The 13,833-nt window shown below is 43.5% G+C and overlaps 1 protein-coding gene across 2 annotated transcripts in view; it reads left to right on the top strand.

Moving 5' to 3' along the window:
• Positions 1 to 13,833, top strand: part of tafa3a (TAFA chemokine like family member 3a) — a 55,614-nt gene that overhangs the window by 25,247 nt on the left and 16,534 nt on the right. For both annotated transcript variants that reach the window (XM_089011249.1, XM_089011250.1), the window contains exon 2: positions 5,150 to 5,262. In XM_089011249.1, the coding sequence (XP_088867375.1) occupies positions 5,151 to 5,262 (112 nt within the window). In that variant the 5' untranslated portion in view covers position 5,150. The remainder of the gene's footprint in view (positions 1 to 5,149; positions 5,263 to 13,833) is intronic.

The raw sequence follows: 13,833 nt of genomic DNA, 5'->3' as shown, positions 1-13,833 counted from the left end.
CACAAAAATGGTGGCGATCCTTTTGAGATGATGTCATGCTTGCGCTAGCCTAATCCTCTTGTCCATATCATGTGGCTAGCTCAGATGGCTTTTCCCGCCCGGATGCTCTTTCCTTCAACGAGGGACAATAGCTACGTTATGTATCCATTTCAAGGCCGACGAGCGCAAAACACAACGCGTGCGCCTCAAAAGGGAGCCCATCCTCCAAAAGCTTTGCGGCGACCAACCATTTCCAGCCGGATTGGAGCGACAGCGCCATCAGCAAAGCGTGTCGCCTAAATCCCCGGATGAATGCTCCGAGGGAGCCACCATTTCCATAAAGTGATGGAATTTCCCCCCGGGCGTGTTTTTGTACCTCCAAATCCTGTGCAATCCTCCAAGACAGCTGCAGACAAGAGAAGACAAAAAAAGTGTGTGTGTGTGTGTGTGTGGGGGGGGCGAACAACGTGGGAAAATCGGGAGCAGCAAGAAACAGATGAGCATCACACATCAAGCCAGCAGGATCGGGAACAACCAAAAATGATTGTGAGGGAACAGCATGTGTAATTTGCGGCCTAATGAACACGCTGCCATACGCTTGACTTGGCAGCGACTTTGGATGCAATTACAAAAGCTGTTGGACGTGCCTGCAAAATGACACATTGCCAAACAATGGCACAGTGTTCACATTCGGAACGACGTGTCTGTCGCATATCTAAGACGCAGCGGAAGGCCGTGCAAATGACTCCTAGGCCTTCAGTAGTGCTACGTCTGAATCACTCCAATATTACTACACGTCCACTAGAGGGCGTCGTTGGCCAGGATGACTCGTGACTTGAAAAAACTGTCATTAAACTCATTAATCGCATTTTTACAATGAACCTGTAGATTCATGATAACCTCTTAAAATTGTAATATTATTTGCTATTATTGCTAACTTGGGAGCTGTCCAACCTTTCTTAACTCATTCACTTATATGGGTCTGGAGTTATATAAGCTTGAAATGAGGGTGGCTGTCCAAAATATAATGCTAAACATCCATATTGGTTTACGTAGCGCTTTAACAACAGCTGAAACTGGGACTAAGCACCAATATGGAAAAAAATGAAAATGCTGCTATTTTAATGAATTATTTGCTATTTTTGTTGGCTTCCGAGCTGTCCGACCTTTCTTAAAAAAAAAAAAGCACTGGCAATGTTCTGGCAATGTCCCTTTTTTCCACGTTAGCGCTTTGTTCCAGCTTGAGCTGTTGTTAAAGCGCGATATGAACCAATAGGAATGTATTGCATTATATTTTGGACAGCTGCCCTCGTTTCAAGGTCAGATAACTCCAGACACATATCATTTAGGAATTAACTCTTTTCTTTTCTGATGGTTTCTGAAGTCGTACAACTCCATATTTTGTGGGTCCTGGAATTGGAGTGACAATGACAAAAACCCTGGCACTGGACACCTTTTTGCACATCATCTGGCAGTGAATGAGTTAACTTAGCATTGTGACTTAACGCTTCCAAATGAGTTGAAATGGGACTGGAAATATTTCTGGCTCAAACAAATGTTCCAAATGTGAAGTCCCGTGACTTTGGACTGAACGTAAAGAGGCAGTTGGAGCACAGGGGCCACTGGACGAGGCGTTTGGGTCTTCAAGCTCGCTCGCATTCCCCTGCTAGAGCGGCTTGATGCCGTGCAACTTTGGAGGCGGCTGAGCAGGAAAGCAAGAGCATTTAGCTCCAGCTCTTGTGCTGCTCTTGTGCATTGTGTCGCCATTGAAAGCCATCCGTACTGTGTCTGCAGCCTTTCAGACTGACGACGATCGTGACCAAATGGAATCTAACGTTACCTCCCGAACGGGTCGGGTTTGGGAAACCAAGCCAATCATCCAGAAATGTTGGCTCGGACGACTATAGTTTCAGAAAAGTGGACATTCAGTCACACTACTACTACTCGACATCTCAGAGATAGCTTTCAAATCGCAGAATATTGACCCGTATTTCTGTCTCGGTCACACCAACTTCTTTAAAATCTTTGTGTCCTGACACAAAGACTGTCATGGCTTGCATCACTCATTCACTGCCATTCGGGAATTGAAAATATGACGTAGAGAGCCATTTCCGAATTTGTTCAGGTTTTGTTGTTTTGGTTTTTTTTCGTGCTTGGGTGCCGATAAAGCGAAGGTCAGACCCCTGATGATGTTTTTTTTTCCCTTCCACAAGGGGGCAGCATTTCCTTTTTTCCATTTTAGCACCTCAGCTGTTGTTAAAGCGCTATAGAAACCAATATGTATATATTGCAATGTATTTTGGACAGCCGCCCTCATTTCAGGCTCAAATAACTCCAGACCCATATCATTTAGGGATTAACTCTTTCTTTCCGATGAAAGAAGAGAATGTAACGTTTCTTACGCCAAATTTAATGTTGATTTTGACTTTGACTTTGATGTCGTCCTAAAACTCAATCTTCCGCGATTCCAAGAATTTGAGTGACAATGACAAAAACCCTGGCACTGGAGTGGGCACATTTCTGTACATCATCTGGTCGTGTCTGAGTTAATTTAGAAGAGTAAATGTCAAACGAAAAGCTGGCTTTGACACGTAGCAGTAATTATGACACACCCCCATCCACAGATTCTGATTAAAGTCAGCAAAATGAGCAATGATCAGATATTGTGTGGCATTTGGAGAGCCATTTAGGCCAGGTTTGTATTTTAAAAAAAATGAGATTTGCCATTTTTGGTCAAAATTTCCTTATCTGGCGTACTCCAACGCCACGTGCATTAAGAGATACGGGCCACGGTTAATGTATCCTCTACTGACAAAAACCCTGGCACTGGAGTGGACGCATTTTGGCACGTCGTCTGGCAGTCAATGCGATAATAATTATTTTTGCTGTTCAAAAAGTATCAATATCAGCAAAAGTAGCCATGTATTTCCTGAATATGGGATCAATAGCAATTGTTTCACTACAGGGGTTTTACTGTTTCCAATCGGCCGAACATGCATCGTTTCACATTTGAAGTATTATGTGGAATATGGCCACCAGTGACATTGGCCTTGTACGCATTTATTGTACGTCGGATCAATACCAAATCTCACAATATTGAGAAAAAAAAAGAAAAATCAGGATCCCATCAGCATTCATGCTAGCACCGCATTTAATTTAGATTGGATCAATACCGACTTGTGCAGTATTGAACGGGACTGATTTTCCCCATGCAGCGCAGATAGACATGTTTCTCGCTCGCCTTGAGACACGTCGCATCTTTAAGCTAAAACTCAAACTCAAGTCAGTGATTTGGCTATGATGTCACACATTACGCGCGGCGGAGGAACGATTGGCTCCTCGGGCGTTGCCACGTGTCATCGCAGCAAAATCCTGCCACCGCATCTCCATCAGTTGGAAACAAAAAGAGTTACATACTTTTTTTGTTCGGCTCGGGGCCATAGCGAACCTCAAACTACACATCAGTTAAAAACACTTTCCCTGAAACTGGTCCACGTGCATATAATAATAATAATAATAAATAATACATACATACATCACTTTGCTGCTGTGAAATGTCAATTTGTCCACTGTGAGACTAATAAAGGCAAATCCAATCCAATAATATATTCAGCGCTCACTTAACCCGGAAGTATACTGTACTAAGTCTGTGAGTGCTTCTGCTACTTCCAGCATCAGGCTAAGTCTTATTTTTATCGTGCTAATAAGAAGAAAAGAGGTCAGGATGAAAAGCACACACGGCTTTTCCGCCCCCGACTACAACATTCCAGCAAGCCATCTTGCGCCAACACCTTATCCCAAAATAGCAAAAAGTGGATTAAGTGAAATGAATACATCAATAAAAATAGAGCAGTTATTTGCTCATAGCAAGGCGTTCAAATGTGTAACTTTTTAATGATTATTTGATTTAACAGCACATAAATTGCGTGAGGGCATACATAAAGCGCACGCTTACAAAGCATGAATTGATCATAAAAAGAGATGGTCATCAAACTTGGCTAGTGACTAGCCAACCGTAGTTTGGTCGAGCAGCGCCTTCAAAAAGGCGTTGCTGCTCCTTTTGGGTTGCCAACTCCAAATCTGATTGGTTCAAGCGACAGTTCGATCGACACCTTTGATGCGACGGGACACGCGGGACCGATTGCGAAGGTGTCCGGCCGGGTCCATTTCTGAACTGATTGTGAGTGAAGATGTCCACGTCCATTTCTGACCCCGGTAATAAATGATGGATGAAATATGATTGCTTAAATATGAAAAAACACAATTGGAAGCAGCGCAACGAAAGGAAGCTGAAAGACAATTTGGAACGGTTTAATCAGAATTCATGGAAAACATATCATTAACATCAGTCCGTGATTGCGATATTTTTAAGCCAGCAGAGAAGGCTTCGCAGGCCTTGCCGTCCGGTATCTGTGGAGTCTGGCATTTATTCTGAAGGTTTTCAGAACAACTGTGACTTTGATACAGACTATGTGCTGACTGCTGGCGTTTAGTCGGATCGAGCGCAGGCTTGATTAATTGAAGAAATGACAAAGTGCTCGCAAGATGGGTGCAAAGTATCATTCAATCACTTTTGGAATTTGATGATGAGCCACCTGGTGCCTGCGCCGCCAACATCCGTCAGCCGGAATCATTTCTGTCATAAGCGCACTTTGTTAGGGCACCTGAACACAAGCAGACAACAAGGATCTGGAATCGCATTTGGCCTCAAACTCAAAAGAGGTCAACAGGAAGACATAAACATGAAACCAACTGCGCCAGTTTTAGAGTCGTGGGTTGGCAATCAAAAGAAGATTTCAACATCGGAATCATTTATTCCGATTTCGAAATCTTCTTTCAAACGTTTGCTTTGTTGGACAAAGCAAACGTTTGATTTGAGACCAAAAAAAAAAAATCATTTGTTTGTTTTTTTTTCTTGAAGAAGTTGTCAGCCACCCAGTCAATATATAAATAAATAGCATGCCCTCATTTGCCGAGGAAAGCGGAGAGCTAAGAAAAAGGTGCATTTTTGTCATTGTTTTTGTGTGTTATCAGGAAATCAGCGCATTGTCATATTGTTTCTTGAATTGACTGAAAAACAATGCTGGTCAACGGCGTCTTTAGACTTTGCGTGTTGACACGTAAACAGTCTTTTTGTTTTGTTTTGAATGATTTCTTTGTTCTTTTGCAGAATGTCTGCACGGGACCTGTGGGGAATATGCAGAAAAGTCTTGCTGCTGACAGTCTGCATGTTGTCTCTTTGGGGACAAATGAGCAGCGCTTCATCGCATCGGAGCCACATTGGTATGTCCCCGCATGGCAGGATTTCCGCCCAAAGTCAAGATTCAAATAGTGCAACTCAAAAGCACCGAGAATGCGCCATCTGAATGTGGCAGCCATTTGTTTCTTTGTTATTTTGCCTTTTTTGTGCTTTTTTTTCCAATTTATTTCAATTAGGATTTTATCAAATGGAGTATTTCATCTCCATTTTGCATTGGAAAATGGATTGCACAGACGCATTTTACACATCATCTGGCAATGAATGAGTTAAGCAGTCTGGAGCACGTTCTGGAGCACAAATACAGTCTTGGTGACCATGACGCATTGTGTGTCTTTCTGTGCGGTTTGTGTTAGTGTGTGTGTGTGTGTGTGTGTCCGAGGAAGGACAAGCCCCTTTTGAAAGTGATTTCCTTGAATGGTCCGAAGGCACAAAGTGTGACTACGCATTGAAATAATCAGCCTCATTTCCGCCACACGACAACCGGCGCTTCAGTCAGTCGCTGAAAACCAAAACCGCCACCGGCGAAACACTTTGATCGGACAGACCATCGAAAAGCCAGCATTCGTGACTGCAGACCTGGAGGGATCGTGTGTGTGACCGATAGGCAAATGATAAAAGAGGTAGAAGCAGAAAAAAAAACTGATTTTGCTGTCGTTGCAACCAATTAATGAGATTGGGTTTGGTTTTCATACATAGCGTTAAAGGACAACCGACACCTCCGGACAAGTTGCGTCCAGAATTTGTAAAAGGACTTCTACTGAGCGCATTTGACTAAGACTCCAGCGCGTATTAAAGCTAGATTTGACCTTGTAAGACTCGCGCTGTATACTCATGAAGTCTTGTTTTCCAGTTGATGACGATGCCCTAAGTGACGTCACGGAGGGAACGCCCCTGACCGAGAAAGCCACACACAATGCATTTTGGCTACTTTTTTTGTTGATGGCGAAATTAGAAGGAAAACGACATCAATAACGCCACGGTGAATCGTTGTGTGTCGCAGGCAATCGTCGAGCCATCGTCTCAAATGTGAAGATTTTTGAGATTTATATTGTGTGAAGATGATTTCTGGACAAAACTGAACTTTCACATGCCACTCGACAGTATTTCAACTTCCTAAAATAACCAGAAGCCTCGAAGAACCCAACAACTTGTCGACTGCTACTTGCTTTTAAAGAAGATCAAGCATGCCGTGTTAGATCCTGTCATTAATTCGGCCTCTGGAGAATCTTGATTTTCACACTTTAAAATGAATAAGAGGGAAAAACAGCTCAATAACATTTGCATATGAAAGCAAAAAAAAAAATAAAAAAAATACAAGAGACAAAAGCACAAAGTCTGGCAAGAGAGAATAAGCCATTAGGGTTCATCACACACTTTCACAAAGCCTCTACCATAAGCAAATATGGAAATAACACACTGAATTTCAAATGAGAGCTTATACACAGTTGCATGCTATTAATAAGACCGCCCAGCCCTTGCGTATAGGAGTGTGTGTGTGTGTGTGTGTGTGTGTGTGTGTGTGTGTGTGTGTGTGTGTGTGTGTGTGTGTGTGTGTGTGTGTGTGTGTGTGTGTGTGAAAAGAGAGAGAGAGAGCGTGTGTTTTGTTGAATTACGATACCTGGATCATAAGCAAAAGTCAGTATTAACTTGCCTCCAGTGCAGCAAAGCTATTTTCCAACCCTAAGCGAATAAATGTGCATGCAAATAAATAAACAAACAAATAAATAACTTTTTTTTTTAAAAAGATACATTAACCAAATTCACTACAGGAGCGAGGACTTTGAATGCACCCATTCAGAGTCCTTACTCCTGCTATTATTTCAGTTGAAGTCCACTTGATATTGCTTTGCCTTGTTCTGCACACGCTTTGTATTTCTTGCATTTTTCATCCAAGATATTTTTATTCTGTTTTTTTTTTTTTTCTTGCCATATGCAAGCACTTTTTTTTTCTACATTGGCTTGTTGTCCAGCGAGAAGAGAAGTTGTGAGAGAAGAGGATGCACAAAACCGGGATAGATGGAGGACATTGATTCGCTGTGGCTTTCCCCTGAAGGGAAAAGAAGAAGAAGAAGCGTCGTGATTTCTTTGTCGACCTTGCGCCGAACGTTTTGTAAATATTTGTCTTTCATCAACCTTCCACAGTCTTCATTTGTAGGCTGGGATTCTGCCCAGAACCGTGCGGAGACCCGACATATGCCCTCTTCAACTTACAAAAAAAGAATCATCATTTGTCATCTCAAGGTGACAAATTTGCATACGCTGGGCTTTTGCTTAAGAAGAACAAGCAAGAAGCACAAGCTGATGTTAGCGAAGCCATTGCTGACAAATCAATGTGATTTGTGACTCTCACTTGACTTCAGTCACAAAAAGCTCAACATTCTTGTTGTGATTTAGTGTGGATGGATGTTTATATATGTTACGTTCTTCACTGTGAGACTCATAAAGGCAAATCCAATCCAAAATATAAAACCCAATCTGTATATATGTAGACACATGTGTCTGTTTATGTATTGTAAGAGGGACAAAGACATTTGTCGTGACTCACCGAGTGACGTGAATGCATGAGTGGTGGTCTCATGGGGTCATGCAGCCGCTTGGACGCAGTGACCCCCGACTGCGTTTGACGGTGCCATTTAAGAGCAATCCACTTTCTTTGCCTCCGGCGCACGATCGCGCGCAACGTTTGCGCGGGGTCGCCGGCGACGCGAGCGGGTGGGCGACAACAGCAAGACGATGACGGGCGGAGATTGAGACGGAGGCGCGGATGCTGCTTGAGATGCGCCGCCGAGGTCGACACAAGTGATTGGCCCCCCCGGCGGCCCCCTTCCCGTACGGCAGGCCCCTGGATGAGAAAAGCGTCACCGTCGGCGTGTGAATGGCAGCCGTATAGATGAGTGCGGAGTGGCCCGTGTTTGGCCTTGGATGCTTTTTGTGTGCGCTTGTGAAAGCAAGCGAGAGGGAACATGGCCACCATCTTAAGGTTCCTTTCCACACGCTCCCTTTCAATATGGACTTCAGTCTTACCACAGGGAAAAGCACCAGTCATTCATCCAGCCTCCACATCACACATTTAGGATTCATTTTCACCTACTTTTTTTTCAATAAAAGCCACACAATTTCATTTGAAATAATCAATGACACATTCCTCATATGAATATTTGAACGAATGAAAGTAGTTATCATTTATTTGGCAGCAATCTTTCAAAAGATCAAATCTTTCACACTCTTCTAACTAAATGGCTTCACCGGTTTGTGTCCCAAATGACATTTCCTGATTTGTGACCTGTAATAATAATAATAATATCAATTGCACCCAAGTCGACACAATGAAACACAGAGGAATAATACACTAAGTATCCCCATGACTTGTGACTGGTCTTTATTTTCACTTTGTTTCTCGCTCAATACGCCATTGCCATGAAAACAAAGGCAAATGCATCATGTGCATGTGTGGCCGCAATTCCTTTTTTTTTTACGGTACTTTTAATTGGCTAGCTCGATTGTATGCTTTCTAACCTGTTAGCCGGTCAGCTCACTACAACAGCTGTTCTTGTCCCGATGTCACAGATGAAGCGCAACTTTATGCGCTAACGGATGTTTACTCTGCCTATCATTATTGCGGTATGAGGCATGCTCCACAGTACTTACTGTATTATTCCTCTGTGTTTCATTGTGTCGACTTGGGTGCAAACGGTATTAGAGAGCGAATCCGCCGGCAGCCGTTATCCCGGCGCCGAGTCTCTAATCGCAACTCAAATTTAAACCCATTAGCCTTTATGAGTTACTTCCAGCTATTCTGAAGCAGGCTGGAAAAAAAGTGTTCTTTTTTTGAGAGGGTATTTTGATAGAAACCAAAGGAGAGGGGACGGTAGCGATTCCGGCTAATGAATGCAATCAGCGGAGAGGTGCTAACAGCGTGGCATTAATTGGGTCTCACACACTAAAGGCCTTCCTTTATCTTCCAATTAGAGAAGCCTCTTTTAAAGTTAGTCAATTGTAGTGCTGTAAATGGGCCATGCTTGGTTAATGCTGAGCGCCAGGAGGAGATTCAAGGCCGGCCTCTGTTCAAAATGGCCACTATAGCTTCAGTCTTCTGCAAAGGTAATATGCTCAAGACTTATTAAGTCATTATTGATAGTGAGTTACTGAAATTTCTACTATGTTTCATGACGGGCTGTTAAAAATGATCTATCTTTCTGTCTATCTGTCTCTCTCTCTATCGGTCTGTCGATCGGTCTGTCGGTCAGTCTGTTGGTGGATCCGTCGGTCTGTCTTTCTGTCTGTCTGTCTGTCTGTCTGTCTGTCTGTCTGCCTAGCTACCTACCTACCGACCTACCTATTGATGTCATTGAATGCAAATGATGACTGTCCACTCGAACAACAATTGTAAAATATTGACCAATATCGACCCAATTGATCAGACCAGTGTTGATTCTAAACACCATACGGGTCTAGACTTCTGGTATAGTCCACCCATATTTGTTTGAAAAAAATTGTCTCATGGACAATGAGACACTGCATCTTCAAGGCAGAAGGATCAGAGCTATTAGGATGTGACTAGGTAAGCAGTCACTACTAGAAACCCTACATTCTAAATGGCTCACTTAGAGATATTTTATATACAAATAGAAGCTCACAAAGAACATGTATTGTTATTTTCACACGCATTTATCTTTTTTCATTAATGCCTACGACCTATTCCGATAAATTCAAGTAGTACCACAAGTACACATCACAGTTTGTTCAGAATATCTACTGTATTTTGTTTGGCCGTTGTGCTTGATGGTGTACTGTGGGATTTTGCTCTTGCAAAATATATACTTTGTTGCCATAGTTTATGCTCAGTTTATTCGAGATTATGACCCAGTTTTGTTTTTGTTTTTTTTTTTTTTTTGGGGGGGGGGGGGGGGGGTGGTCTGCAATCCTTGTTGAATTGCAAGTTGCCTCAGGACACCATTAAAAGCCACTGTGACCTGCCCCTGACCCTCCTTTTAACAGACCATATTTTGGGAAGAAAAGCACTTCGACAAACCATATATAAAAACAGCGGGGGGGGGGATGTAATTTCCAGTGAAGTCCAGCAGTTCCACCCATTACATTTTATCCCACGCTCCATTCCCATAAAGTGGATGCTCCGCCTTGGTCGTTGACTTTATGGCTCAAGTGTGGACAAGTCGTCACTGCACTCCATTCCCGAGGAAGTGATGGAGCGTGGCGGCAAAAGATGGACATCAGGCTGTGCTTTGTTTGATTTCACTTATTTCCCTCACCATGAACTATCAGCCCCGATTGATAGAGTAGGATGAGTGAGGAAAGTACCTGGTACAGAGTTCTACCCATACTGTACATCCCCAAAATACTGGTGAGCGCTCATACACTGTTAGTCTGTTTGGACTTGAAAACAAGCGTTGATTCATATATTTCAGGCAGAATATGGTAAAGGCATGTGATTTATGAGGGAAAGTCGGACCAAACACTATCACTTCTGTCTTTTTTCATTGAAATCGAAGCCATTTAGTCCCATTCAGGTTTGGATTTCCTCCAGGCTGTATTAAAATGACCACAACGAGAAACCATCTTTTTCTTTTCATTCGACATAGATGATCTGTTACGCCGTCATCCTTTTTATGTTTTTACTGTAATACGTTTTACTTTGGAGTCAGCCAATCCTCCGTGAAACGTCTCCAGCTGGTCCACAATGCTGCTGATCGCCTCTTGACTGGTACTCGTAAGAGGGAGCACAGAACTCCTACTGGCATCCCTTCACTGGCTCCCTATACATTTTCCAGTTCTTTACGGGATCTTATTTGTCTTCAAATATTGAAATGACCTTGCTCCTTCCCTACACACCTTCCTGACGCCTCAGGTCTGCTGACCAGACATTATTAGATGTGCCAAAAACCAAACGAGGCTCAGAGGGGATCGAACTTTTTTTGTTTCGGGTCCCTCTCTCTGGTATGACCTGGCACTGAACATTCAGCAAGAGCCCTTGCTGCTCATCTTTAAAAGCCGTCTCAAAACTCACTTGTACTCTTTGGCATTCGACTCAGCATGATTCTGACTTGATCTTTGTTTGACTCCCTGGTGCTTTCTACTACCTTTGTGACTGCTTTATTTCCTGTATCGGATAGCTGTCCATGTTCAGCGCTTTGTTACAGCTCCAGGTGTTGTGAAATCAATACGTATCGTATTGCATTGTATTGTACGTGTAGAAACACAGTTCAAATAGAAACGGTCAGTCCGTCTGTCTCTGTCTGGCTACCTACCTACCCACCCACCAAGACATGAACCGGGTTGTGTTCACTGTAATGTCTTTACTGTAATCCAGTTACTAATGTCATTGAGTGCAAATGATGACTGTCCACTCAACTCACACTAAAATATTGAGCAATATCGATCCAATTGACCAGATCGGTGTTGATTCTAACCACCATACGGATCTAGACTTCTGGTATTGTCCATCCACATTTGTTTGGTGTAGCAGTTCAAATAGAAACGTGAATAGTGGCGCAACAAAGTGACGATAGCTAGTTTTGTTTGTTTGTTTGTTTGTATTTGAAGCGCTTGCAGTGATTTGTGCACGTTTGGTGAGTGCGGCTGAGCTATGGCTCCCGAGCCTGTAGGACGCCACTAACGAGCGTGCTCTTGAAAGGCTTTTCAAAGCAGGATCGATAGGCCACCACGCCAGGCCCGGCGACGCACGCGTGGGCCTCAAACCGCAGAGCGACAGGTCGCCTGCCCACCACTCTTTTCATCTCGACGCCCTCACGTTTCGCTTACAGGACCTGCCATGTCTGCTCCTTAACGCCTGCCGTCGCTGCATCCCAAATGCGCTGCCGCATTCTTCATCTTTCAGCTTTGATGGAGAGACGGCACGCTTCGAGTTTGTCGTTTGCCATAGTTGACAAGGAGAAACTTACTGTATTTTGATATTTTCTGAAATTATATCATTAACTCATTGACTGCCAGATGTGTGCAAAAATGTGTCCCTCTCGGTGCCAGGGTTTTTGTCATGGTCACTCCAATTCCAGGACCATTCCAGGATTGAGTTTTAGGACGACATCAACATTCAATGTAGCATAAATTGTCTTCTTTCATCAGAAAAAAAGAGTTAATTCCTAAATCATATGGGTCTGGGGTTATATGAGCTTGGAATGAGGGCGGCTGTCCTAAATACAATTCAATACATATTGTACATATTGGTTTGTTTAGCGCTTGAACAACAGCTGAAGCTGGAACAAAGCGCTAACATGGACAAAAGGGAAATGATTCCCCCCCCAAAACATTGCCAGAGGTCTAGCCAGCGCTTTATCAACACCCCTGCAAGAAACCTGGAATTCAGTCAAAGCCCGATTTACCGCATAGATAGATAGAAAGGTATAGAAAGACGCAGAGAGAGAGAGAGACAAAGAGAGAGAGGGATGGACAGAGAAGGAGACAGACCTCGAGAGAAAGTGTGAGAGAGAGACAAAGAGAGCGCTAGAGAGAGAGAGAGAGAGAGAGAGAGAGAGAGAGAGAGAGAGAGAGAGAGAGAGAGAGAGAGAGAGAGAGAGAGAGAGAGAGAGAGAGAGAGAGAGAGAGAGAGAGAGAGAAGATTCCAAAGATGCTAATGAGTGTGTTTGTGAAAGTGTGCGCGTAACGGCGTGTGTCTGTGTCGTTGCTGAAAACGCAGAGCAAAGAAGTGCGAGTCTTGTTGGCCTTTTGTTGTTTGGATGTGGATGACTCAGCACGCCTGATCTTTCTTTCTTTCTTTCTTTCTTTCTTTCTTTCTTTCTTTCTTGATGCAGTGGCAAAACACAAGGATGGAAGCGTGCTCTTCTCCATGCAGTCATGTTACATAAGAGACAGGCCCATTGAGATGCAAGCCTCACTTTGGCCTCGTCTTCAGCTTGTCATGTTATGCCGCAGATCTCGTCAAACGAATACCACTGCCGGCGCTTGCCTTTTCTTCATCTTCTTCGTCAGATCGTCCCTCCGCAGCCTCACCTCTCTTTCCCCAACACGGATTCTCCTGCTGTATTGATGTGTTCTGATTTCCCTGGTGGTCATATTTATTGTGCGGCGCTCGCTTGTCATCTGTCACTTGAATGTCATTCCGGGTGCTCTTCAGCGCTGCCTTTGACAGGGCGTGCGCTGTACTTTATGCTAAGTAGGAGCGCCGTTCCTTTTTCCCACATTGACAATTCAATCGTGTTATTGACTCAGTCACTGTCAGACGATGTGCAAAAATGTGTCCACTCCGGTGCCATGCCAGGGTTTTTGTCATTGTCACTTGAATTCCAGCACCCACGGAAGATTCCGTTTTAGGACTACGTAACATTCAATGCAGCGCGAGAAACCTTGGACTCTCTTCTTTCATAAAAAAAAATGTTTTTCTTTCTAAGTGATATGGCTCTAGAGTTATCTGAGCTTGAAATAGGGGCAGATGTCCAAAATACAATGAAATACGTACATATTGGTTTCTATAGCTGAAGCTGGAACAAAGCGCGAACATGGAAAAAAGGGAAATGCCGCCCCCTTGTTGAAGGGAAAAAACATTGCCAAAAGGTTTAGCCAGTGCTTTATCACCACCCAAACAAGAGAAAAACACAACA

This window comes from Hippocampus bargibanti, linkage group LG12 (genome assembly GCF_051943395.1).
Source record: "Hippocampus bargibanti isolate YZ-2025 linkage group LG12, ASM5194339v1, whole genome shotgun sequence".
NCBI classification, from domain to species: Eukaryota; Metazoa; Chordata; class Actinopteri; order Syngnathiformes; family Syngnathidae; genus Hippocampus; species Hippocampus bargibanti.
Note: the sequence above shows the minus strand (reverse complement) of the source record. Positions and strands in the feature narration are given on the sequence as shown.